Below are 27,928 nucleotides of genomic sequence, written 5' to 3' on the forward strand. Positions count from 1 at the left end.
TGAGTACTTTTGGGAAATTATCATCTCAGATCTCGGTGTGATGCAACAATTAGCTTCAGAATACCCATGTTTGTTAGTACAAAATTAATCTCAGCTTGATCCATGTAGTCTTTAAAAATTATCATCTCAGATCACTTTCAGATTCAACCAGTAGCTTCAGAACACCCATGTTCCCTAGTAAAGAACTAATCTCAGCTCCATCTGAGTACATTTGAAAAATTATCATCTCAGATCTCGGTGTGATGCAACAATTAGCTTCAGAATACCCATGTTTGTTAGTACAAAATTGATCTCAGCTTGATCCGAGTAGTCTTTAAAAATGATCATCTCAGATCACCTTCAGATTCAACCATTAGCTTCAGAACACCCATGATCGTTAGCGAAGAATTGATCTCAGCTCAATCTGAGCAGATTGAAAATTTATCATCTCAGATCACTTTCAGATTCAACCATTAGCTTCAGAACATCCATGTTCCCTAGTAAAGAACTAATCTCAGCTCCATCTGAGTACATTTGAAAAATTATCATCTCAGATCTCGATGTGATGCACCAATTAGCTTCAGAATACCCATGTTTGTTAGTACAAAATTAATCTCAGCTTGATCCGAGTAGTCTTTAAAAATTATCATCTCAGATCACTTTCAGATTCAACCAGTAGCTTCAGAACACCCATGTTCCGAAGTAAAGAATGAATCTCAGCTCCATCTGAGTACTTTGGGAAATTATCATCTCAGATCTCGGTGAGATGCAACAATTAGCTTCAGAATACCCATGTTTGTTAGTACAAAATAAATCTCAGCTCGATCCGAGTAGTCTTTAAAAATGATCATCTCAGATCACCTTCAGATTCAACCATTAGCTTCAGAACACCCATGTTCATTAGAGAAGAATTCATCTCACCTCAATCTGAGCAGATTGAAAAATTTATCATCTCAGATCACTTTCAGATTCAACCATTAGCTTCAGAACATCCATGTTCCCTAGTAATTAACGAATCTCAGCTCCATCTGAGTACATTTGAAAAATTATCATCTCAGATCTCGGTGGGATGCAACAATTAGCTTCAGAATACCCATGTTTGTTAATACAAAATTAATCTCAGCTCGATCCGTGTAGTCTTTAAAAATGATCATCTCAGATCACCTTCAGATTCAACCAGTAGCTTCAGAACACCCATGTTCATTAGCGAAGAATTGATCTAAGCTCAATCTGAGCAGATTGAAAAATTATCATCTCAGATCACTTTCAGATTCAACCAGTAGCTTCAGAACACCCATGTTCCCTAGTAAAGAACGAATCTCAGCTCCATCTGAGTACTTTTGGAAAATTATCATCTCAGATCTCGGTGAGATTGAACAATTAGCTTTAGAATACCCATGTTTGTTAGTACAAAATTAATCTCAGCTTGATCCGAGTAGTCTTTAAAAATGATCGGCTCAGATCACCTTCAGATTCAACCATTAGCTTCAGAACACCCATGTTCATTAGAAAAGAATTTATCTCAGCTCCATCTGAACAGTTTTTAAAAATGATCATCTCAGATCTCGCGGAGATGCAACCAGTAGCTTCAGAACACCCATGTTCATTAGAGAAGAATTGATCTCAGCTCGAGCCGAGTAGTCTTTAAAAATGATCATCTCAGATCACCTTCAGATTTAACCATTAGCTTCAGAATACCCATGTTCATTAGAGAAGAATTGATCTAAGCTCAATCTGAGCAGATTGAAAATTTTCATCTCAGATCACTTTCAGATTCAACCATTAGCTTCAGAACATCCATGTTCCCTAGTAATTAACGAATCTCAGCTCCATCCGAGTACATTTGAAAAATTATCATCTCAGATCTCGGTGGGATGCAACAATTAGCTTCAGAATACCCATGTTTGTTAGTACAAAATTAATCTCAGCTCGATCCGTGTAGTCTTTAAAAATGATCATCTCAGATCACCTTCAGATTCAACCAGTAGCTTCAGAACACCCATGTTCCCTAGTAATTAACGAATCTCAGCTCCATCTGAGTACATTTGAAAAATTATCATCTCAGATCTCGGTGTGATGCAACAATTAGCTTCAGAATACCCATGTTTGTTGGTACAAAATTAATCTCAGGTCGATCCGAGTAGTCTTTAAAAATGATCATCTCAGATCACCTTCAGATTCAACCATTAGCTTCAGAACACCCATGATCATTAGCGAAGAATTGATCTCAGCTCAATCTGAGCAGATTGAAAAATTATCATCTCAGATCACTTTTAGATTCAACCAGTAGCCTCAGAACACCCATGTTCCCTAGTAATTAAAGAATCTCAGCTCCATCTGAGTACATTTGAAAAATTATCATCTCAGATCACTTTCAGATTCAACCAGTAGCTTCAGAACACCCATGTTCCCTAGTAATTAACGAATCTCAGCTCAATCTGAGTACATTTGAAAAATTATCATCTCAGATCTTGGTGTGATGCAACAATTAGCTTCAGAATACCCATGTTTGTTTGTACAAAATTAATCTCAGCTCGATCCGAGTAGTCTTTAAAAATGATCGTCTCAGATCTCGCGGAAATGTAACCAGTAGCTTCAGAACGCCCATGTTCATTAGAGAAGAATTGATCTCAGCTCGATCCGAGTAGTCTTTAAAAATGATCATCTCAGATCACCTTCAGATTCAACCATTAGCTTCAGAACACCCATGTTCATTAGCGAAGAATTGATCTCAGCTCAATCTGAGCAGATTGAAAAATCATCATCTCTGATCACTTTCAGATTCAACCATTAGCTTCAGAACACCCATGTTCATTAGAGAAGAATTCATCTCAGCTCCATCTGAACAGTTTTTAAAAATGATCATCTCAAATCTCGCGGAGATGGAACCAGTAGCTTCAGAACACCCATGTTCATTAGAGAAGAATTCATCTCAGCTCAATCTGAGCAGATTGAAAAATTATCATCTCAGATCACTTTCAGATTCAACCATTAGCTTCAGAACATCCATGTTCCCTAGTAAAGAACTAATCTCAGCTCCATCTGAGTACATTTGAAAAATTATCATCTCAGATCTCGGTGTGATGCAACAATTAGCTTCAGAATACCCATGTTTGTTAGTACAAAATTAATCTCAGCTCGATCCGAGTAGTCTTTAAAAATGATCATCTCAGATCACCTTCAGATTCAACCATTAGCTTCAGAACACCCATGTTCGTTAGCGAAGAATTGATCTAAGCTCAATCTGAGCAGATTGAAAAATTATCATCTCAGATCACTTTCAGATTCAACCAGTAGCTTCAGAACACCCATGTTCCCTAGTAAAGAACGAATCTCAGCTCCATCTGAGTACTTTTAGAAAATTATCATCTCAGATCTCGGTGTGATGCAACAATTAGCTTCAGAATACCCATGTTTGTTAGTACAAAATTAATCTCAGCTCGATCCGAGTAGTCTTTAAAAATGATCATCTCAGATCACCTTCAGATTCAACCTTCAGCTTCAGAACACCCATGTTCATTAGAGAAGAATTCATCTCAGCTCAATCTGAGCAGATTGAAAAATTATCATCTCAGATCACTTTCAGATTCAACCAGTAGCTTCAGAACACCCATGTTCCCTAGTAATTAACGAATCTCAGCTCCATCTGAGTACATTTGAAAAATTATCATCTCAGATCTCGGTGTGATGCAACAATTAGCTTCAGAATACCCATGTTTGTTAGTATAAAATTAATCTCAGCTTGATCCGAGTAGTCTTTAAAAATTATCATCTCAGATCACTTTCAGATTCAACCAGTAGCTTCAGAACACCCATGTTCCCAAGTAAAGAATGAATCTCAGCTCCATCTGAGTACTTTTGGAAAATTATCATCTCAGATCTCGGTGAGATTGAACAATTAGCTTCAGAATACCCATGTTTGTTTGTACAAAATTAATCTCAGCTCGATCCGAGTAGTCTTTAAAAATGATCATCTAAGATCACCTTCAGATTCAACCATTAGCTTCAGAACACCCATGTTCATTAGCGAAGAATTGATCTAAGCTCAATCTGAGCAGATTGAAAAATTATCATCTCAGATCACTTTCAGATTCAACCAGTAGCTTCAGAAAACCCATGTTCCCTAGTAAAGAACGAATCTCAGCTCCATCTGAGTACTTTTGGAAAATTATCATCTCAGATCTCGGTGAGATTGAACAATTAGCTTCAGAATACCCATGTTTGTAATCACGCTAATTCGGCTTTTCGGGGTGCCTCGAAAATTAAAAAGGATATTCCCCGGGCAGGGAAAAGGGAAGAGCGGCCATCTTGTTTTTCTAATAGTCAACTCTGGAAATCGCGTTTTGACGGTGCAAATCGACCAAGTTGAGCTTCCTGAACAACTTTCCTGTGTGGAGTCATGCAAAATTCGCAAAACCTTGGGAATTACAACTTTTTGGTGCAAAAGGGACGTCATAATTTGACCAAAAATCGTCGATTACCGCCAAAGTAAAACATTGGCTTGCTTCAAATTTGCACCGACACACTTGGGTGGGGTATCCGCAAGAAGTAATCACGCTTATTCGGCTTTTCGGGGTGCCACGAAAATTAAAAAGGTTATTCCCCGGGCAGGAAAAAGGGAAGAGCGGCCATCTTGTTTTTCTAATAGTCAACTCTGGAAATCGTGTTTTGACGGTGCAAATCGACCAAGTTGAGCATCCTGAACAACTTTCCTGTGTGGAGTCATGCAAAATTCGCAAAACCTTGGGAATTACAAATTTTTGGTGCAAAAGTGACGTCATAATTTGACCAAAAATCGTCGATTACCGCCAAAGTAAAACATTGGCGTGCTTCAAATTTGCACCGACACACTCGGGTGGGGTATCCGCAAGAAGTATTCACGCTAATTCGGCTTTTCGGGGTGCCTCGAAAATTAAAAAGGTTATTCCCCGGGCAGGGAAAAGGGAAGAGCGGCCATCTTGTTTTTCTAATAGTCAACTCTGGAAATCGCGTTTTGACGGTGCAAATCGACCAAGTTGAGCATCCTGAACAACTTTCCTATGTGGAGTCATGCAAAATTCGCAAAACCTTGGGAATTACGACTTTTTGGTGCAAAAGTGACGTCATAATTTGACCAAAAATCGTCGATTGCCGCCAAAGTAAAACATTGGCGTGCTTCAAATTTGCACCGGCACACTCGGGTGGGGTATCCGCAAGAAGTAATCACGCTTATTCGGCTTTTCGGGGTGCCACGAAAATTAAAAAGGTTATTCCCCGGGCAGGAAAAAGGGAAGAGCGGCCATCTTGTTTTTCTAATAGTCAACTCTGGAAATTTCGTTTTGACGGTGCAAATCGACCAAGTTGAGCATCCTCAACAACTTTCCTGTGTGGAGTCATGCAAAATTCGCAAAACCTTGGGAATTACAACTTTTTGGTGCAAAAGTGACGTCATAATTTGACCAAAAATTGTCGATTACCGCCAAAGTAAAACATTGGCGTGGTTCAAATTTGCACCGGCACACTCGGGTGGGGTATCCGCAAGAAGTAATCACGCTAGTTCGGCTTTTCGGGGTGCCTAAATAATTAAAAAGGTTATTCCCCGGGCAGGAAAAAGGGAAGAGCGGCCATCTTGTTTTTCTAATAGTCAACTCTGGAAATCGCGTTTTGACGGTGCAAATCGACCAAGTTGAGCATCCTGAACAACTTTCCTGTGTGGAGTCATGCAGAATTTGCAAAACCTTGGGAATTACAACTTTTTTGTGCAAAAGTGACGTCATATATTGACCAAAAATTGTCGATTACCGCCAAAGTAAAACATTGGCGTGGTTCAAATTTGCACCGGCACACTCGGGTGGGGTATCCGCAAAAAGTAATCAAGCTAGTTCGGCTTTTTGGGGTGCCACGAAAATTAAAAAGGTTATTCCCCGGGCAGGTAAAAGGGAAGAGCGGCCATCTTGTTTTTCTAATAGTCAACTCTGGAAATCGCGTTTTGACGGTGCAAATCGACCAAGTTGAGCATCCTGAACAACTTTCCTGTGTGGAGTCATGCAAAATTCGCAAAACCTTGGGAATTACAACTTTTTTGTGCAAAAGTGACGTCATAATTTGACCAAAAATCGTCGATTACCGCCAAAGTAAAACATTGGCGTGGTTCAAATTTCCACCGGCACACTCGAGTGGGGTATCCGCAAGAAGTAATCACGCTAATTCGGCTTTTCGGGGTGCCTCGAAAATTAAAAAGGTTTTCCCCGGGCAGGGAAAAGGGAAGAGCGGCCATCTTGTTTTTCTAATAGTCAACTCTAGAAATCGCGTTTTGACGGTGCAAATCGACCAAGATGAGCATCCTGAACAACTTTCCTCACGGCTGTTTCACGCAAAAAAAAGTGCGCCCTCTCGCGGTTGTTATTGCTTAGCGCGATTTGCTTGTCAAAACGCGTGACGTCATTGTTTATTTAAAGGACGAAAGATAAAACTCGCCAGTTGTCGATGTTGTGACGTACTGCAAATTCTGTTCGTTCATTGGCTATGACTGTCAAGTCGTTTATTTTTGTTTGGGATTGTCTGAGTTACGTGTGCTACAGTCTTTTTTCAATCCCAGTGGGCTTGTTTGCTGAACTTCTTGACGTAGAGACTACTTCGGAAACTCCGATGTGTGCGGCCAGGCGACGCGAAATGTGGCTTGCTCTGATGTGAAAAACGACGTGAGATTTGTATCATTTAAAAAAAGCCTGAGCATTTGTTGTTGCTATCTTCAAGCAAGTCTGTCATCTAATGACCTTTTCAAGTGGATATGTGAAAGGTAAGTCTGGGACATTTGGTTTTAATTAGCAAATCGTCTTCTAAGTTTTGTGATTTTTTTTGAGTTTTTTTTGTACACGCACACGTGGGGATCATGTTTCGTGTGTAAACTACATGTATGTACAATTGGTACATACATCACAGTGTACACACGTTGGGCCTAAAAAAACCTGAGTAAACGTAGGCCTACTTCTTTTTTTTTGTCTGTTGATGGGATCATGGATAAAGATAGGTGGGTAGATGGGGTGGGTAATTATTATATAATATATAGTACAATTCATGGCAAAAGCAATTGCTGTGCTGGGTAATTATTATATAATATAGTACAATTCATGGGGCAAAAGCTTTTGCTGTGCTGTGTTTACAGGACACTTACTAAAATAATTATTTTGTAATTAAAATTAAAATTTAATTTATCAACAATTTTAATATATTTATTTTATTATTATAAACAAAAACTCTCAACTCAAGAAAATAAACTGACACTTTTTGACGGTCCATTAGTTTTATTTTATTTTGGAAATAGAATTTGTTGCGCTGTTTTCAGTTGAATTGAAGCATAATAAAGTCTGGTTCATACTTCCTGCGAATGCGATTGCGAAGCAAATGTTGGCGTCACGCATTCGCAATGAACAATTCGCAGCAGTTGAACTCTGTTTGACTCACTTATGAATAAAGCTGCGAAAGGAGGGTTGTGACGTCAAATTCGCTTCGCATTCGCAGGAAGTATGAACCGGGCTTTAGCCGTTGTTGGTTGAAAGATGATGGGATTAATTACTAAGAATAATGAATAGGATCTTGTTTTTGAATGTCGTATTTTTTGTACGAACAGACTTCGTACTTAACATTAATTATCACTCGGCGCATGTTAGTTGTTGTTTGTTTGCTGTTCACATGCAGGTTATTTTAAGCAAGAAGTGATGATTTTTACACTTTCAAACTAAAAACCCTTTCTTGGTCAATATTGGCATGATCCGCATCACTAATTTATAATTTTGTCTTTAACATTCATGCTTTCTGGAGGTTTTGGCGATGTTTGTCTGCACTTCTGGTGTTGTGCCCACAAGGTGTCTTCTCATGACAGCCATCAGTCGTTGAAGGGGATCCCTCATTCCGTGCACCACTCGTCCAGTTCTGTTGAAGTCTGTGTGTATCAGCTCGCCACCTTGTTCATTTAGCAGACCGAATCCTACCCGGAATTTTCTCAGCTGCTCGACGGCATGATCTTCCAAAAGATGGAGCTTTGGTGAGATGTTGGAGCTTGGGAATGATGCACGGAATGAGTTCAGGAATTCTTTGATGCAGATATCTACATGTAGCACAAACACAAAAATGTAAGTGGTAATTATCTATCATAACAATCTAAGTGTAAGACTGAAAGTGAAAAATTATGAAGTTGCTGACACCAGTTAACTTTTCACAAAGATTATCCAGCCGGCAGATTGTTCCATGCCCACTTGTCTTGTGTGAATTTGCTACAAAGTTGGCTCAGAAAAAATTCTCACTATAAAAGTTTCTATGCACCAAAAAATGGTCAATTCGAGTGTTCAGTTTTGTTTCAGCTTATTAATGTTTACTATAGTGTAGCAGAAACCAAGTGCAGGAAATATATAAAAACCAACGTACATTTTTTCAAAGCAGAATATAAAACAAAGATTACCAATCTGATTAAGTTCTTGTGGTGAGATTGCCCTCGCATGGTTGATGCCATGATGTACATCTGCGAACTTAAGAAATATGTCACTGTATTTTTTCTTTATGTTCGCAGATTCCATGAGAAGTCGTTCGTGGGCTGCAAGAGGAACATCATCCGTCATATTTTCCAGCATGACCTTCATTGGAGCCGCAGTCAATGCTTCAATGACTTCAACCTGTTGATGGAAAATGCAGCTTTTGTTTATAAACTTAACTGAACTTTGTTTGGAGTTTGCGAGATGGCCCTCGCGATTTAATGCATATTGCTGGTACTTACAGTGCAGCATCGATGAACATGGTTGCCCACAAAAGACTTCCCGTGGTAGGCCTGTCGCTGAACATGAAACCTTGACAAAACTTTGTCCAAGGAGCTGACAACAGGACCAGTTCCATAGGCAAGGTCAGCACGATTCATTTCGATTTCCTGCGAAAAACAAATGGACACAATAATTTTGCATGCTAAATTCATTATTCCAAGAATATTGAGACTGCATTGTGTTTTACATGTCAAACTCACCAGGCCATGTACATCGACTCTCAACTGATATGTCTCAGTTGCCATCTGACGGAATTCAGCATCCACATCTTGCTGCTCAGTGTGCTGGAGTACATACAGGGGTAGATCATCCTCGAGTTCTTCAAGGCGTGATTTTTTCTTCGTCAGTTGTTCTGCAATGTGGTTTCGCTGCTTAACAGAAGTGGCAATTTGCACATCAAAGTTAGTGTCGCGATGTTCATCTTCATCCTCATCTTCATCCTCATCTTCCACTTGAGCTCGCAACTTGAAGAGGTGCTCGTCTAATCTGTGGCAGTCACTCTCAAACAGGTCAAAGAGCTTCTTAAAAACTCCAAGTGAGATGTGAAGACTGGGAAGTATAACCTAATGATAGAAGAACATGTACATAAAAGTTGCATACTTTCCCAAAAGATGTATACATGTGTACATGTATATAAACATGCAAGCTAGTACTGGTAAGTCATTAAATAGTAACAAAGCAGGCCTGTGACTCTACATGGAATTGTTAGCTTTTCAAGCAGAGAGTGTGCGTGTCGGTGTTGTAACTGGTGAGTTGATAATTCCATGTACAGCAACAGACCTGCTTTGATCATGACAACATATCCCCTTAAAAAAGTTAATTAAGTTACATTTGACTTACATGATCAACTTCTATGGGGATAAGCGGCTCACTGACAACACTGAAGGAAATATCTTTGGCTTGACTCCTTTTGGCACCACTTTTGAGAAAGTGTTGGTGGTTGTCTTTAATATCATTCAGTGATCTTGCAGGGGATAGTCCACGTTCAGCTAAGGGTTTTTGCATCATTTCTTTGGAAGCTTTGCAATAAATGCAACAGTAACGAGCTGTAATGATGCAAAAAAAATAAAAATTAATTTAAAATCTACATTATTTTTTCAAAATTATAAAAGTCATGATTTTATTATTATTAACCAGAAATATACATGTACTTACCGTTGCAACCACAAAGGCCGTAAGTCTTGTTCAAGAGCTCGTAATCTCCAAAACATAGAAGTCGAAAGGACTTGTCTCTGCAAAAGCGATTGCCACCCAAAGAAAACAAAGGGGTAAACAAGGTTAATTTTTTGCATATATTATCTCATAGAAAATGTTACATGTAACTTATTTAACTTAATTGTAGTAAAATCACAGGTTAAAGTACACATCTCACCTCCACTTTACTGTTGCCAAGTCAGCTATCTGTCTCATGAGTTTGGGGAGTGTACATTGCAAATTGACCAGGGAATCACTTCCCTCAAAAACAATGAACACAATTGTGTTGCTGAGTGAATTTGGATGAGACACATTCACTATCTGGAAGTTCATCTTAAAAGATGTCCCTCCCTTGTCCCCGCCAATTTTCAACCAGACTTCATCCTTCGGAATAACTCCATCATGCCACACCAAAAGCCCAGCACTGTTGAGAAAAAAATTCAAACTTGTTATTTAAAAACATTGTCAAGCATACAATGTACTTGCACAGCTTAAATTGTACCTATAAGTAAATGTACCTGTCAAGGCGGTCAAGGTAGTCCAAAATTAGGGAAGGCAGGTTGTTGATATAAACAAAAGGGGTTTCTTTTGTTTCAAAGCCATTGATGCCATCTGCCTTGGTGGAAGGAAACACAAGCTTAATCATTTCCCCACACAGGTTATCCTTGATGAAGATGTCTTGTTGCTTCCTCATTTTCCTTTCTGATGAAATTGTGAAGCCTTTAGGTATATACCTGTACAAAAAATACAAACATAACAATATTAACTTGTTCTTATATTTCAAATTGTACATTAAGTCGGTGATCAAAGAGTGTAATTGGAGATTGCGGAAAGCATTACAAAAATGATGCATATAACTCAAATAGTCTAAAAACAAATAATAAATTTGCAAACAAACCAAATGTACCTTTTCAGCTTTCGAAGCTGGTCCCATGCAAGGTGGCAGTCACGCATCATAGCTAATGCTTGATTCGCAGACATCGTACTCTGCCCAGTATCAGATGCACTCTTGGTAGCAGACTCTAACTCGGTTGTCTTTGTCACTTTCTGAACTAACGCAGGCTGGAAAATACAATTTAAGTCATTTTGAATTCTTTAAATTTTTAAATTTTTTGTAATGTTATATGTTTTATCAATTCTGGTTAGCAATGTTTGTAAAACACTATCATATATTTATTGTACATTTAGTTTTGTTAACTTAAATTTAAATGTTTTGGGAGCAACTTGTGCAATATTATAATGACTTACATGTACATGATCAAGTAAAACAATCATGATGTTCAGTTAACAAACCTGTTTTAAGATGTTTAAATTATTCTTCAAAAGAAATTTTGTAAACGTGAAAAGTTCCTTCTTATCTGTACATACAAATTTTACAAAAAAAGTTAAGCCTGCTTTTACTGTTAAAAATATATTTTAGTTTTGAAGTTTGTTTGAGTGGCAATATTTTCTTAAAAACAATAACAATTTATTACTTACTCTTCCACCAGTGTGAAGATAAGCCTTGTGCTCTTTGTGTTCGTTCAGCTTGATCCAAGTCCATTTATCAGCGGCTTGCTCTATTTCATGGGGAATGGGATTGCCCTGTTGGTGATCGTTAGCAAGGGATTTTAGCAGTCTTGCAGCATCGGTTACTCTGGTGCTGAAAGTTGTTGTGCTTTTCGCCTGGGACTCGATAACTTTTGAATGTTTTACTATGGTCACTCTCGGCCGAACATCAACAGTCACTTCACATTTGTGACCCACAACTTTGTGGATGTTGCCAATTTGGCTGCATTTGTTACATGCAACATCCAAGCTGTCAAGCTGAACACAAAGAACCCTTGGACTTGCTGTTACTTTGTTGAAGTTGACCAGTTTCATACATATTGGGCATTTAAGCTCAGTCAATTTGTGATGTGTAAAGTAAGCTGACAAACATACTGCACAATAATTATGCTGGCATGGTGTCTGTACACAGGGTCTGCTTAAAATACACAGGCAAATGGCACATGTAAACAGACTTTGTTCAATATGTCCGATAATTTCTATGCTGGCTGAGACCTGCTGATGGAAGGTAGCCGTTGGCATTTGCAGAAAGCAGAAAATATTTTCCGATGAACAGTCATATGGAAGAATTATCTGTTGGGCGTTGACTATCACAGGTTGTCCTCTTTTGGGTTTGGTTGATGATGGTTTGGGACCTCCTTGCGATTGTTTTTGGAGTAGTTCACACACATCACATGACCCTGTCCTTGGATGTTTTTGCCAGTCTTTCTGAATCCGCTGTGTTAGTGAAGTAATCTTAAAACCGTAATCACGAGTACCAGCTCTCTGGTGACGAACCTTCCTCGCACATAGTTCACAAAGATGATGGGGATGTTGATCAGGAGTGTCAGCCCATGTACATACATCAAATACATTGTAAATTTCCTTGACGAATTCTTTGCATACTGTTGGTTTTCTTGTTGATGTTTTTACTCGATTTGTACATACCCTACATATTTTTGTTAATCCTAACTGGTGGAATTTGAAACTCATGTTTGAAAGAGCAATAAATCATTATGAAACACTTAAAATGAACTGAAGTCTTTGTAGCATTTTTATTGTTGTCAGCTCTCTTCACGGAAGACCGTAACATAATCACAACAAATAAACAAAACTGTATACTGTAGTATTCAATACCCCCGCGCTTCTCACGGCAAAATAACTGGTACCATGCGCGCTGTGTGTGTTGTACCGCAGTTGATGCCTTTGTTAACCAGCGAGCAAAGTCGTCTGATGTGCATGGTTCGTCAAAACTGCGTTGTGGGATGCTTAATGTTTACGTTTTTCAAGAAGGATTTCTAAATTATTACCCAATGTCCCAAAGTCCGAGTAGGTATTTTATTATGTCAAATTTATGTAGTAATACAGTGGTAGTGATTAAATTTGCTGACTATGCTCAACTTGATGACATTTCAAGATTTACTGGAGCAAGTTTTTTTCCCGTGGATTTAACCTACGATCGAAAAAAGCACCACAAAAATACTTAAACTTCGAAATATTGTGACAATTATAAGAAACATTTCGTATAATCTGACTGGGAATCTCATTTCGAAGGATTACAGACCTAAAACAGTTCAAGGCAACGAGAAAAACGGACAATTTGACAACTTTTACTGCCGCGTATGCGGCGAGTAGCGTACGGTTGATTGCGCAATGGCTACCTATCAATGTACGTTTGTTAACGTAAGTGGAGTAAATATCGAAAAGCACAACAAACAAACTGCATGACTTAGATAGCGCGCATTGCATAGCGTGTGAAACAGCCGTGTCCTGTGTGGAGTCAAGCAAAATTCGCAAAACCTTGGGAATAACAACTTTTTGGTGCAAAAGTGACGTCATATATTGACCAAAAATCGTCGATTACCGCCAAAGTAAAACATTGGCGTGCTTCAAATTTGCACTGGCACACTCGGGTGGGCGGTCATCTTGTTTTTCTAATAGTCAACTCTGGAAATCGCGTTTTGACGGTGCAAATCGACCAAGTTGAGCATCCTGAACAACTTTCCTGTGTGGAGTCATGCAAAATTCGCAAAACCTTGGGAATTACAACTTTTTGTTGCAAAAGTGACGTCATAATTTGACCAAAAATCGTCGATTACCGCCAAAATATAACAGTTACGGAGTTCAAATTTGCACCGGCACACTTGGGTGGGGTATCTTCAAGAAGTAATCACGCTAATTCGGCTTTTCGGGGTGGCTCGAAAATTAAAAAGTTTATTCCCCCGGTAGGGAAAAGGGAAGAGCGGTCATCTGGTTCTCTAATAGTCAACTCTGGAAATCGCGTTTTGACGGTACAAATCGACCAAGTTGAGCATCCTGAACAACTTTCCTGTGTGGAGTCATGCAAAATTCGCAAAACCTTGGGAATTACAACTTTTTGGTGCAAAAGTGACGTCATAATTTGACCAATAATCGTCGATTACCGCCAAAATATAACAATGATGGAGTTCAAATTTGCACCGGCACACTCGGGTGGGGCACACTCGGGTGGGGTATCCGCAAGAAGTAATCACGCTAATTCGGCTTTTCGGGGTTGCTCGAAAATTAAAATTTTATTCCCCTGTTAGGGAAAAGGGAAGAGCGGCCATCTTGTTTTTCTAATAGTCCACTCTGGAAATCGCGTTTTGACGGTGCAAATCGACCAAGTTGAGCATCCTGAACAGCTTTCCTGTGTGGAGTCATGCAAAATTCGCAAAACCTTGGGAATTACAACTTTTTGTTGCAAAAGTGACGTCATAATTTGACCAAAAATCGTCGATTACCGCCAAAATATAGCAGTTACGGAGTTCAAATTTTGCACCGGCACACTCGGTTGGGGTATCCTCAAGAAGTAATCACGCTAATTCGGCTTTTCGGGGTGTCTCGAAAATTAAAAAGTTTATTCCCCCGGTAGGGAAAAGGGAAGAGCGGTCATCTTGTTTTTCTAATAGTCAACTCTGGAAATCGCGTTTTGACGGTACAAATCGACCAAGTTGAGCATCCTAAACAACTTTCCTGTGTGGAGTCATGCAAAATTCGCAAAACCTTGGGAATTACAACTTTTTGGTGCAAAAGTGACGTCATAATTTGACCGATAATCGTCGATTACCGCCAAAATATATCAATGACGGAGTTCAAATTTGCACCGGCACACTCGGGTGGGGTATCCGCAAGAAGTAATCAAGCTAATTCGGCTCTTCGGGGTGGCTCGAAAATTAAAATTTTATTCCCCGGTTAGTGAAAAGGGAAGAGCGGCCATCTTGTTTTTCTAATAGTCAACTCTGGAAATCGCGTTTTGACGGTGCAAATCGACCAAGTTGAGCATCCTGAACAGCTTTCCTGTGTGGAGTCATGCAAAATTCTCAAAACCTTGGGAATTACAACTTTTTGGTGCAAAAGTGACGTCATAATTTGACCGATAATCGTCGATTACCGCCAAAATATAACAATGATGGAGTTCAAATTTGCACCGGCACACTCGGGTGGGGTATCCGCAAGAAGTAATCCCGCTAATTCGGTTTTTCGGGGTTGCTCGAAAATTAAAATGTTATTCCCCGGTTAGTGAAAAGGGAAGAGCGGCCATCTTGTTTTTCTAACAGTCAACTCTGGAAATCGCGTTTTGACGGTACAAATCGACCAAGTTGAGCATCCTGAACAACTTTCCTTTGTGGAGTCTTGCAAAATTCGCAAAACCTTGGGAATTACAACTTTTTGGTGCAAAAGTGACGTCATAATTTGACCAATAATCGTCGATTACCGCCAAAATATAACAATGATGGAGTTCAAATTTGCACCGGCACACTCGGGTGGGGCACACTCGGGTGGGGTATCCGCAAGAAGTAATCACGCTAATTCGGCTTTTCGGGGTTGCTCGAAAATTAAAATATTATTCCCCGGTTAGGGAAAAGGGAAGAGCGGCCATCTTGTTTTTCTAATAGTCAACTCTGGAAATCGCGTTTTGACGGTGCAAATCGACCAAGTTGAGCATCCTGAACAGCTTTCCTGTGTGGAGTCATGCAAAATTCGCAAAACCTTGGGAATTACAACTTTTTGTTGCAAAAGTGACGTCATAATTTGACCAAAAATCGTCGATTACCGCCAAAATATAGCAGTTACGGAGTTCAAATTTTGCACCGGCACACTCGGTTGGGGTATCCTCAAGAAGTAATCACGCTAATTCGGCTTTTCGGGGTGTCTCGAAAATTAAAAAGTTTATTCCCCCGGTAGGGAAAAGGGAAGAGCGGTCATCTTGTTTTTCTAATAGTCAACTCTGGAAATCGCGTTTTGACGGTGCAAATCGACCAAGTTGAGCATCCTGAACAACTTTCCTGTGTGGAGTCATGCAAAATTCGCAAAACCTTGGGAATTACAACTTTTTGTTGCAAAAGTGACGTCATAATTTGACCAAAAATCGTCGATTACCGCCAGAAAATAACAGTGACGGAGTTCAAATTTGCACCGGCACACTCGGGTGGGGTATCCGCAAGAAGTAATCACGCTAATTCGGCTTTTCGGGGTGGCTCGAAAATTAAAAAGTTTATTCCCCGGTTAGGGGAAAGGGAAGAGCGGCCATCTTGTTTTTCTAATAGTCAACTCTGGAAATCGCGTTTTGACGGTACAAATCGACCAAGTTGAGCATCCTGAACAACTTTCCTGTGTGGAGTCTTGCAAAATTCGCAAAACCTTGGGAATTACAACTTTTTGGTGCAAAAGTGACGTCATAATTTGACCAATAATCGTCGATTACCGCCAAAATATAACAATGATGGAGTTCAAATTTGCACCGGCACACTCGGGTGGGGTATCCGCAAGAATTAATCACGCTAATTCGGCTTTTCGGGGTTGCTCGAAAATTAAAATTTTATTCCCCGGTTAGGGAAAAGGGAAGAGCGGCCATCTTGTTTTTCTAATAGTCAACTCTTGAAATCGCGTTTTGACGGTGCAAATCGACCAAGTTGAGCATCCTGAACAGCTTTCCTGTGTGGAGTCATGCAAAATTCGCAAAACCTTGGGAATTACAACTTTTTGTTGCAAAAGTGACGTCATAATTTGACCAAAAATCGTCGATTACCGCCAAAATATAGCAGTTACGGAGTTCAAATTTTGCACCGGCACACTCGGTTGGGGTATCCGCGAGAAGTAATCACGCTAATTCGGCTTTTCGGGGTGGCTCGAAAATTAAAAAGTTTATTCCCCCGGTAGGGAAAAGGGAAGAGCGGCCATCTTGTTTTTCTAACAGTCAACTCTGGAAATCGCGTTTTGACGGTACAAATCGACCAAGTTGAGCATCCTAAACAACTTTCCTGTGTGGAGTCATGCAAAATTCGCAAAACCTTAAAATTTTATTCCCCGGTTAGTGAAAAGGGAAGAGCGGCCATCTTGTTTTTCTAATAGTCAACTCTGGAAATCGCGTTTTGACGGTGCAAATCGACCAAGTTGAGCATCCTGAACAGCTTTCCTGTGTGGAGTCATGCAAAATTCTCAAAACCTTGGGAATTACAACTTTTTGGTGCAAAAGTGACGTCATAATTTGACCGATAATCGTCGATTACCGCCAAAATATAACAATGATGGAGTTCAAATTTGCACCGGCACACTCGGGTGGGGTATCCGCAAGAAGTAATCCCGCTAATTCGGTTTTTCGGGGTTGCTCGAAAATTAAAATTTTATTCCCCGGTTAGTGAAAAGGGAAGAGCGGCCATCTTGTTTTTCTAACAGTCAACTCTGGAAATCGCGTTTTGACGGTACAAATCGACCAAGTTGAGCATCCTGAACAACTTTCCTGTGTGGAGTCTTGCAAAATTCGCAAAACCTTGGGAATTACAACTCTTTGGTGCAAAAGTGACGTCATAATTTGACCAATAATCGTCGATTACCGCCAAAATATAACAATGATGGAGTTCAAATTTGCACCGGCACACTCGGGTGGGGCACACTCGGGTGGGGTATCCGCAAGAAGTAATCACGCTAATTCGGCTTTTCGGGGTTGCTCGAAAATTAAAATTTTATTCCCCTGTTAGGGAAAAGGGAAGAGCGGCCATCTTGTTTTTCTAATAGTCAACTCTGGAAATCGCGTTTTGACGGTGCAAATCGACCAAGTTGAGCATCCTGAACAGCTTTCCTGTGTGGAGTCATGCAAAATTCGCAAAACCTTGGGAATTACAACTTTTTGTTGCAAAAGTGACGTCATAATTTGACCAAAAATCGTCGATTACCGCCAAAATATAGCAGTTACGGAGTTCAAATTTTGCACCGGCACACTCGGTTGGGGTATCCTCAAGAAGTAATCACGCTAATTCGGCTTTTCGGGGTGTCTCGAAAATTAAAAAGTTTATTCCCCGGTAGGGAAAAGGGAAGAGCGGTCATCTTGTTTTTCTAATAGTCAACTCTGGAAATCGCGTTTTGACGGTGCAAATCGACCAAGTTGAGCATCCTGAACAACTTTCCTGTGTGGAGTCATGCAAAATTCGCAAAACCTTGGGAATTACAACTTTTTGTTGCAAAAGTGACGTCATAATTTGACCAAAAATCGTCGATTACCGCCAGAAAATAACAGTGACGGAGTTCAAATTTGCACCGGCACACTCGGGTGGGGTATCCGCAAGAAGTAATCACGCTAATTCGGCTTTTCGGGGTGGCTCGAAAATTAAAAAGTTTATTCCCCGGTTAGGGGAAAGGGAAGAGCGGCCATCTTGTTTTTCTAATAGTCAACTCTGGAAATCGCGTTTTGACGGTACAAATCGACCAAGTTGAGCATCCTGAACAACTTTCCTGTGTGGAGTCATGCAAAATTCGCAAAACCTTTGGAATTACAACTTTTTGGTGCAAAAGTGACGTCATAATTTGACCAATAATCGTCGATTACCGCCAAAATATAACAATGATGGAGTTCAAATTTGCACCGGCACACTCGGGTGGGGTATCCGCAAGAATTAATCACGCTAATTCGGCTTTTCGGGGTTGCTCGAAAATTAAAATTTTATTCCCCGGTTAGGGAAAAGGGAAGAGCGGCCATTTTGTTTTTCTAATAGTCAACTCTTGAAATCGCGTTTTGACGGTGCAAATCGACCAAGTTGAGCATCCTGAACAGCTTTCCTGTGTGGAGTCATGCAAAATTCGCAAAACCTTGGGAATTACAACTTTTTGTTGCAAAAGTGACGTCATAATTTGACCAAAAATCGTCGATTACCGCCAAAATATAGCAGTTACGGAGTTCAAATTTTGCACCGGCACACTCGGTTGGGGTATCCGCGAGAAGTAATCACGCTAATTCGGCTTTTCGGGGTGGCTCGAAAATTAAAAAGTTTATTCCCCCGGTAGGGAAAAGGGAAGAGCGGCCATCTTGTTTTTCTAACAGTCAACTCTGGAAATCGCGTTTTGACGGTACAAATCGACCAAGTTGAGCATCCTAAACAACTTTCCTGTGTGGAGTCATGCAAAATTCGCAAAACCTTGGGAATTACAACTTTTTGGTGCAAAAGTGACGTCATAATTTGACCGATAATCGTCGATTACCGCCAAAATATAACAATGACGGAGTTCAAATTTGCACCGGCACACTCGGGTGGGGTATCCGCAAGAAGTAATCAAGCTAATTCGGCTCTTCGGGGTGGCTCGAAAATTAAAATTTTATTCCCCGGTTAGTGAAAAGGGAAGAGCGGCCATCTTGTTTTTCTAATAGTCAACTCTGGAAATCGCGTTTTGACGGTGCAAATCGACCAAGTTGAGCATCCTGAACAGCTTTCCTGTGTGGAGTCATGCAAAATTCTCAAAACCTTGGGAATTACAACTTTTTGGTGCAAAAGTGACGTCATAATTTGACCGATAATCGTCGATTACCGCCAAAATATAACAATGATGGAGTTCAAATTTGCACCGGCACACTCGGGTGGGGTATCCGCAAGAAGTAATCCCGCTAATTCGGTTTTTCGGGGTTGCTCGAAAATTAAAATTTTATTCCCCGGTTAGTGAAAAGGGAAGAGCGGCCATCTTGTTTTTCTAACAGTCAACTCTGGAAATCGCGTTTTGACGGTACAAATCGACCAAGTTGAGCATCCTGAACAACTTTCCTGTGTGGAGTCATGCAAAATTCGCAAAACCTTGGGAATTACAACTTTTTGTTGCAAAAGTGACGTCATAATTTGACCAAAAATCGTCGATTACCGCCAGAAAATAACAGTGACGGAGTTCAAATTTGCACCGGCACACTTGGGTGGGGTATCCGCAAGAAGTAATCACGCTAATTCGGCTTTTCGGGGTGGCTCGAAAATTAAAAAGTTTATTCCCCGGTTAGGGGAAAGGGAAGAGCGGCCATCTTGTTTTTCTAATAGTCAACTCTGGAAATCGCGTTTTGACGGTACAAATCGACCAAGTTGAGCATCCTGAACAACTTTCCTGTGTGGAGTCTTGCAAAATTCGCAAAACCTTGGGAATTACAACTTTTTGGTGCAAAAGTGACGTCATAATTTGACCAATAATCGTCGATTACCGCCAAAATATAACAATGATGGAGTTCAAATTTGCACCGGCACACTCGGGTGGGGTATCCTCAAGAAGTAATCAAGCTAATTCGGCTTTTCGGGGTGGCTCGAAAATAAAAAATTTTATTCCCCGGTTAGTGAAAAGGGAAGAGCGGCCATCTTGTTTTTCTAATAGTCAACTCTGGAAATCGCGTTTTGACGGTGCAAATCGACCAAGTTGAGCATCCTGAACAGCTTTCCTGTGTGGAGTCATGCAAAATTCTCAAAACCTTGGGAATTACAACTTTTTGGTGCAAAAGTGACGTCATAATTTGACCGATAATCGTCGATTACCGCCAAAATATAACAATGATGGAGTTCAAATTTGCACCGGCACACTCGGGTGGGGTATCCGCAAGAAGTAATCCCGCTAATTCGGTTTTTCGGGGTTGCTCGAAAATTAAAATGTTATTCCCCGGTTAGTGAAAAGGGAAGAGCGGCCATCTTGTTTTTCTAACAGTCAACTCTGGAAATCGCGTTTTGACGGTACAAATCGACCAAGTTGAGCATCCTGAACAACTTTCCTTTGTGGAGTCTTGCAAAATTCGCAAAACCTTGGGAATTACAACTTTTTGGTGCAAAAGTGACGTCATAATTTGACCAATAATCGTCGATTACCGCCAAAATATAACAATGATGGAGTTCAAATTTGCACCGGCACACTCGGGTGGGGCACACTCGGGTGGGGTATCCGCAAGAAGTAATCACGCTAATTCGGCTTTTCGGGGTTGCTCGAAAATTAAAATTTTATTCCCCTGTTAGGGAAAAGGGAAGAGCGGCCATCTTGTTTTTCTAATAGTCAACTCTGGAAATCGCGTTTTGACGGTGCAAATCGACCAAGTTGAGCATCATGAACAGCTTTCCTGTGTGGAGTCATGCAAAATTCGCAAAACCTTGGGAATTACAACTTTTTGTTGCAAAAGTGACGTCATAATTTGACCAAAAATCGTCGATTACCGCCAAAATATAGCAGTTACGGAGTTCAAATTTTGCACCGGCACACTCGGTTGGGGTATCCTCAAGAAGTAATCACGCTAATTCGGCTTTTCGGGGTGTCTCGAAAATTAAAAAGTTTATTCCCCGGTAGGGAAAAGGGAAGAGCGGTCATCTTGTTTTTCTAATAGTCAACTCTGGAAATCGCGTTTTGACGGTGCAAATCGACCAAGTTGAGCATCCTGAACAACTTTCCTGTGTGGAGTCATGCAAAATTCGCAAAACCTTGGGAATTACAACTTTTTGTTGCAAAAGTGACGTCATAATTTGACCAAAAATCGTCGATTACCGCCAGAAAATAACAGTGACGGAGTTCAAATTTGCACCGGCACACTCGGGTGGGGTATCCGCAAGAAGTAATCACGCTAATTCGGCTTTTCGGGGTGGCTCGAAAATTAAAAAGTTTATTCCCCGGTTAGGGGAAAGGGAAGAGCGGCCATCTTGTTTTTCTAATAGTCAACTCTGGAAATCGCGTTTTGACGGTACAAATCGACCAAGTTGAGCATCCTGAACAACTTTCCTGTGTGGAGTCTTGCAAAATTCGCAAAACCTTGGGAATTACAACTTTTTGGTGCAAAAGTGACGTCATAATTTGACCAATAATCGTCGATTACCGCCAAAATATAACAATGATGGAGTTCAAATTTGCACCGGCACACACGGGTGGGGTATCCGCAAGAATTAATCACGCTAATTCGGCTTTTCGGGGTTGCTCGAAAATTAAAATTTTATTCCCCGGTTAGGGAAAAGGGAAGAGCGGCCATCTTGTTTTTCTAATAGTCAACTCTTGAAATCGCGTTTTGACGGTGCAAATCGACCAAGTTGAGCATCCTGAACAGCTTTCCTGTGTGGAGTCATGCAAAATTCGCAAAACCTTGGGAATTACAACTTTTTGTTGCAAAAGTGACGTCATAATTTGACCAAAAATCGTCGATTACCGCCAAAATATAGCAGTTACGGAGTTCAAATTTTGCACCGGCACACTCGGTTGGGGTATCCGCGAGAAGTAATCACGCTAATTCGGCTTTTCGGGGTGGCTCGAAAATTAAAAAGTTTATTCCCCCGGTAGGGAAAAGGGAAGAGCGGCCATCTTGTTTTTCTAACAGTCAACTCTGGAAATCGCGTTTTGACGGTACAAATCGACCAAGTTGAGCATCCTAAACACCTTTCCTGTGTGGAGTCATGCAAAATTCGCAAAACCTTAAAATTTTATTCCCCGGTTAGTGAAAAGGGAAGAGCGGCCATCTTGTTTTTCTAATAGTCAACTCTGGAAATCGCGTTTTGACGGTGCAAATCGACCAAGTTGAGCATCCTGAACAGCTTTCCTGTGTGGAGTCATGCAAAATTCTCAAAACCTTGGGAATTACAACTTTTTGGTGCAAAAGTGACGTCATAATTTGACCGATAATCGTCGATTACCGCCAAAATATAACAATGATGGAGTTCAAATTTGCACCGGCACACTCGGGTGGGGTATCCGCAAGAAGTAATCCCGCTAATTCGGTTTTTCGGGGTTGCTCGAAAATTAAAATTTTATTCCCCGGTTAGTGAAAAGGGAAGAGCGGCCATCTTGTTTTTCTAACAGTCAACTCTGGAAATCGCGTTTTGACGGTACAAATCGACCAAGTTGAGCATCCTGAACAACTTTCCTGTGTGGAGTCTTGCAAAATTCGCAAAACCTTGGGAATTACAACTCTTTGGTGCAAAAGTGACGTCATAATTTGACCAATAATCGTCGATTACCGCCAAAATATAACAATGATGGAGTTCAAATTTGCACCGGCACACTCGGGTGGGGCACACTCGGGTGGGGTATCCGCAAGAAGTAATCACGCTAATTCGGCTTTTCGGGGTTGCTCGAAAATTAAAATTTTATTCCCCTGTTAGGGAAAAGGGAAGAGCGGCCATCTTGTTTTTCTAATAGTCAACTCTGGAAATCGCGTTTTGACGGTGCAAATCGACCAAGTTGAGCATCCTGAACAGCTTTCCTGTGTGGAGTCATGCAAAATTCGCAAAACCTTGGGAATTACAACTTTTTGTTGCAAAAGTGACGTCATAATTTGACCAAAAATCGTCGATTACCGCCAAAATATAGCAGTTACGGAGTTCAAATTTTGCACCGGCACACTCGGTTGGGGTATCCTCAAGAAGTAATCACGCTAATTCGGCTTTTCGGGGTGTCTCGAAAATTAAAAAGTTTATTCCCCGGTAGGGAAAAGGGAAGAGCGGTCATCTTGTTTTTCTAATAGTCAACTCTGGAAATCGCGTTTTGACGGTGCAAATCGACCAAGTTGAGCATCCTGAACAACTTTCCTGTGTGGAGTCATGCAAAATTCGCAAAACCTTGGGAATTACAACTTTTTGTTGCAAAAGTGACGTCATAATTTGACCAAAAATCGTCGATTACCGCCAGAAAATAACAGTGACGGAGTTCAAATTTGCACCGGCACACTCGGGTGGGGTATCCGCAAGAAGTAATCACGCTAATTCGGCTTTTCGGGGTGGCTCGAAAATTAAAAAGTTTATTCCCCGGTTAGGGGAAAGGGAAGAGCGGCCATCTTGTTTTTCTAATAGTCAACTCTGGAAATCGCGTTTTGACGGTACAAATCGACCAAGTTGAGCATCCTGAACAACTTTCCTGTGTGGAGTCATGCAAAATTCGCAAAACCTTTGGAATTACAACTTTTTGGTGCAAAAGTGACGTCATAATTTGACCAATAATCGTCGATTACCGCCAAAATATAACAATGATGGAGTTCAAATTTGCACCGGCACACTCGGGTGGGGTATCCGCAAGAATTAATCACGCTAATTCGGCTTTTCGGGGTTGCTCGAAAATTAAAATTTTATTCCCCGGTTAGGGAAAAGGGAAGAGCGGCCATTTTGTTTTTCTAATAGTCAACTCTTGAAATCGCGTTTTGACGGTGCAAATCGACCAAGTTGAGCATCCTGAACAGCTTTCCTGTGTGGAGTCATGCAAAATTCGCAAAACCTTGGGAATTACAACTTTTTGTTGCAAAAGTGACGTCATAATTTGACCAAAAATCGTCGATTACCGCCAAAATATAGCAGTTACGGAGTTCAAATTTTGCACCGGCACACTCGGTTGGGGTATCCGCGAGAAGTAATCACGCTAATTCGGCTTTTCGGGGTGGCTCGAAAATTAAAAAGTTTATTCCCCCGGTAGGGAAAAGGGAAGAGCGGCCATCTTGTTTTTCTAACAGTCAACTCTGGAAATCGCGTTTTGACGGTACAAATCGACCAAGTTGAGCATCCTAAACAACTTTCCTGTGTGGAGTCATGCAAAATTCGCAAAACCTTGGGAATTACAACTTTTTGGTGCAAAAGTGACGTCATAATTTGACCGATAATCGTCGATTACCGCCAAAATATAACAATGACGGAGTTCAAATTTGCACCGGCACACTCGGGTGGGGTATCCGCAAGAAGTAATCAAGCTAATTCGGCTCTTCGGGGTGGCTCGAAAATTAAAATTTTATTCCCCGGTTAGTGAAAAGGGAAGAGCGGCCATCTTGTTTTTCTAATAGTCAACTCTGGAAATCGCGTTTTGACGGTGCAAATCGACCAAGTTGAGCATCCTGAACAGCTTTCCTGTGTGGAGTCATGCAAAATTCTCAAAACCTTGGGAATTACAACTTTTTGGTGCAAAAGTGACGTCATAATTTGACCGATAATCGTCGATTACCGCCAAAATATAACAATGATGGAGTTCAAATTTGCACCGGCACACTCGGGTGGGGTATCCGCAAGAAGTAATCCCGCTAATTCGGTTTTTCGGGGTTGCTCGAAAATTAAAATTTTATTCCCCGGTTAGTGAAAAGGGAAGAGCGGCCATCTTGTTTTTCTAACAGTCAACTCTGGAAATCGCGTTTTGACGGTACAAATCGACCAAGTTGAGCATCCTGAACAACTTTCCTGTGTGGAGTCATGCAAAATTCGCAAAACCTTGGGAATTACAACTTTTTGTTGCAAAAGTGACGTCATAATTTGACCAAAAATCGTCGATTACCGCCAAAATATAGCAGTTACGGAGTTCAAATTTTGCACCGGCACACTCGGTTGGGGTATCCGCGAGAAGTAATCACGCTAATTCGGCTTTTCGGGGTGGCTCGAAAATTAAAAAGTTTATTCCCCCGGTAGGGAAAAGGGAAGAGCGGCCATCTTGTTTTTCTAACAGTCAACTCTGGAAATCGCGTTTTGACGGTGCAAATCGACCAAGTTGAGCATCCTGAACAGCTTTCCTGTGTGGAGTCATGCAAAATTCTCAAAACCTTGGGAATTACAACTTTTTGGTGCAAAAGTGACGTCATAATTTGACCGATAATCGTCGATTACCGCCAAAATATAACAATGATGGAGTTCAAATTTGCACCGGCACACTCGGGTGGGATATCCGCAAGAAGTAATCCCGCTAATTCTGTTTTTCGGGGTCGCTCGAAAATTTAAATTTTATTCCCCGGTTAGTGAAAAGGGAAGAGCGGCCATCTTGTTTTTCTAACAGTCAACTCTGGAAATCGCGTTTTGACGGTACAAATCGACCAAGTTGAGCATCCTGAACAACTTTCCTGTGTGGAGTCTTGCAAAATTCGCAAAACCTTGGGAATTACAACTTTTTGGTGCAAAAGTGACGTCATAATTTGACCAATAATCGTCGATTACCGCCAAAATATAACAATGATGGAGTTCAAATTTGCACCGGCACACTCGGGTGGGGCACACTCGGGTGGGGTATCCGCAAGAAGTAATCACGCTAATTCGGCTTTTCGGGGTTGCTCGAAAATTAAAATTTTATTCCCCTGTTAGGGAAAAGGGAAGAGCGGCCATCTTGTTTTTCTAATAGTCAACTCTGGAAATCGCGTTTTGACGGTGCAAATCGACCAAGTTGAGCATCCTGAACAGCTTTCCTGTGTGGAGTCATGCAAAATTCGCAAAACCTTGGGAATTACAACTTTTTGTTGCAAAAGTGACGTCATAATTTGACCAAAAATCGTCGATTACCGCCAAAATATAGCAGTTACGGAGTTCAAATTTTGCACCGGCACACTCGGTTGGGGTATCCTCAAGAAGTAATCACGCTAATTCGGCTTTTCGGGGTGTCTCGAAAATTAAAAAGTTTATTCCCCGGTAGGGAAAAGGGAAGAGCGGTCATCTTGTTTTTCTAATAGTCAACTCTGGAAATCGCGTTTTGACGGTGCAAATCGACCAAGTTGAGCATCCTGAACAACTTTCCTGTGTGGAGTCATGCAAAATTCGCAAAACCTTGGGAATTACAACTTTTTGTTGCAAAAGTGACGTCATAATTTGACCAAAAATCGTCGATTACCGCCAGAAAATAACAGTGACGGAGTTCAAATTTGCACCGGCACACTCGGGTGGGGTATCCGCAAGAAGTAATCACGCTAATTCGGCTTTTCGGGGTGGCTCGAAAATTAAAAAGTTTATTCCCCGGTTAGGGGAAAGGGAAGAGCGGCCATCTTGTTTTTCTAATAGTCAACTCTGGAAATCGCGTTTTGACGGTACAAATCGACCAAGTTGAGCATCCTGAACAACTTTCCTGTGTGGAGTCATGCAAAATTCGCAAAACCTTGGGAATTACAACTTTTTGGTGCAAAAGTGACGTCATAATTTGACCAATAATCGTCGATTACCGCCAAAATATAACAATGATGGAGTTCAAATTTGCACCGGCACACTCGGGTGGGGTATCCGCAAGAATTAATCACGCTAATTCGGCTTTTCGGGGTTGCTCGAAAATTAAAATTTTATTCCCCGGTTAGGGAAAAGGGAAGAGCGGCCATCTTGTTTTTCTAATAGTCAACTCTTGAAATCGCGTTTTGACGGTGCAAATCGACCAAGTTGAGCATCCTGAACAGCTTTCCTGTGTGGAGTCATGCAAAATTCGCAAAACCTTGGGAATTACAACTTTTTGTTGCAAAAGTGACGTCATAATTTGACCAAAAATCGTCGATTAACGCCAAAATATAGCAGTTACGGAGTTCAAATTTTGCACCGGCACACTCGGTTGGGGTATCCGCGAGAAGTAATCACGCTAATTCGGCTTTTCGGGGTGGCTCGAAAATTAAAAAGTTTATTCCCCCGGTAGGGAAAAGGGAAGAGCGGCCATCTTGTTTTTCTAACAGTCAACTCTGGAAATCGCGTTTTGACGGTACAAATCGACCAAGTTGAGCATCCTGAACAACTTTCCTGTGTGGAGTCTTGCAAAATTCGCAAAACCTTGGGAATTACAACTTTTTGGTGCAAAAGTGACGTCATAATTTGACCAATAATCGTCGATTACCGCCAAAATATAACAATGATGGAGTTCAAATTTGCACCGGCACACTCGGGTGGGGCACACTCGGGTGGGGTATCCGCAAGAAGTAATCACGCTAATTCGGCTTTTCGGGGTTGCTCGAAAATTAAAATTTTATTCCCCTGTTAGGGAAAAGGGAAGAGCGGCCATCTTGTTTTTCTAATAGTCAACTCTGGAAATCGCGTTTTGACGGTGCAAATCGACCAAGTTGAGCATCCTGAACAGCTTTCCTGTGTGGAGTCATGCAAAATTCGCAAAACCTTGGGAATTACAACTTTTTGTTGCAAAAGTGACGTCATAATTTGACCAAAAATCGTCGATTACCGCCAAAATATAGCAGTTACGGAGTTCAAATTTTGCACCGGCACACTCGGTTGGGGTATCCTCAAGAAGTAATCACGCTAATTCGGCTTTTCGGGGTGTCTCGAAAATTAAAAAGTTTATTCCCCGGTAGGGAAAAGGGAAGAGCGGTCATCTTGTTTTTCTAATAGTCAACTCTGGAAATCGCGTTTTGACGGTGCAAATCGACCAAGTTGAGCATCCTGAACAACTTTCCTGTGTGGAGTCATGCAAAATTCGCAAAACCTTGGGAATTACAACTTTTTGTTGCAAAA

At 40.9% G+C, this 27,928-nt stretch overlaps 1 protein-coding gene across 3 annotated transcripts; it reads right to left on the reverse strand.

The window, feature by feature from the left end:
• Nucleotides 1-7,257: 7,257 nt before the first annotated feature.
• On the reverse strand, nucleotides 7,258-13,253 carry LOC139953207 (uncharacterized). 3 transcript variants are annotated; one of them, XM_071952662.1, is made up of 10 exons: nucleotides 11,442-13,253; nucleotides 10,870-11,024; nucleotides 10,481-10,696; nucleotides 10,141-10,386; nucleotides 9,924-10,000; nucleotides 9,609-9,814; nucleotides 8,969-9,331; nucleotides 8,729-8,875; nucleotides 8,417-8,627; nucleotides 7,258-8,065 (listed from the first exon to the last, which is right to left on the reverse strand). In XM_071952662.1, the coding sequence occupies exons 1-10, from the start codon at nucleotides 12,480-12,482 to the stop codon at nucleotides 7,758-7,760; spliced, it is 2,970 nt and encodes a 989-aa protein (XP_071808763.1). In that variant the 5' UTR covers nucleotides 12,483-13,253; the 3' UTR covers nucleotides 7,258-7,757. The 3 variants fall into 3 exon arrangements, with proteins under 3 accessions (XP_071808763.1, XP_071808762.1, XP_071808764.1); XM_071952661.1 differs by having other exon boundaries at nucleotides 8,729-9,331; XM_071952663.1 differs by having other exon boundaries at nucleotides 7,909-8,065; nucleotides 8,383-8,627; nucleotides 8,729-9,331.
• Between the last annotated feature and the right edge of the window lie 14,675 nt (nucleotides 13,254-27,928).

The sequence above is a fragment of the Asterias amurensis genome, chromosome 21, assembly GCF_032118995.1.
Source record: "Asterias amurensis chromosome 21, ASM3211899v1".
NCBI lineage: Eukaryota > Metazoa > Echinodermata > Asteroidea > Forcipulatida > Asteriidae > Asterias > Asterias amurensis.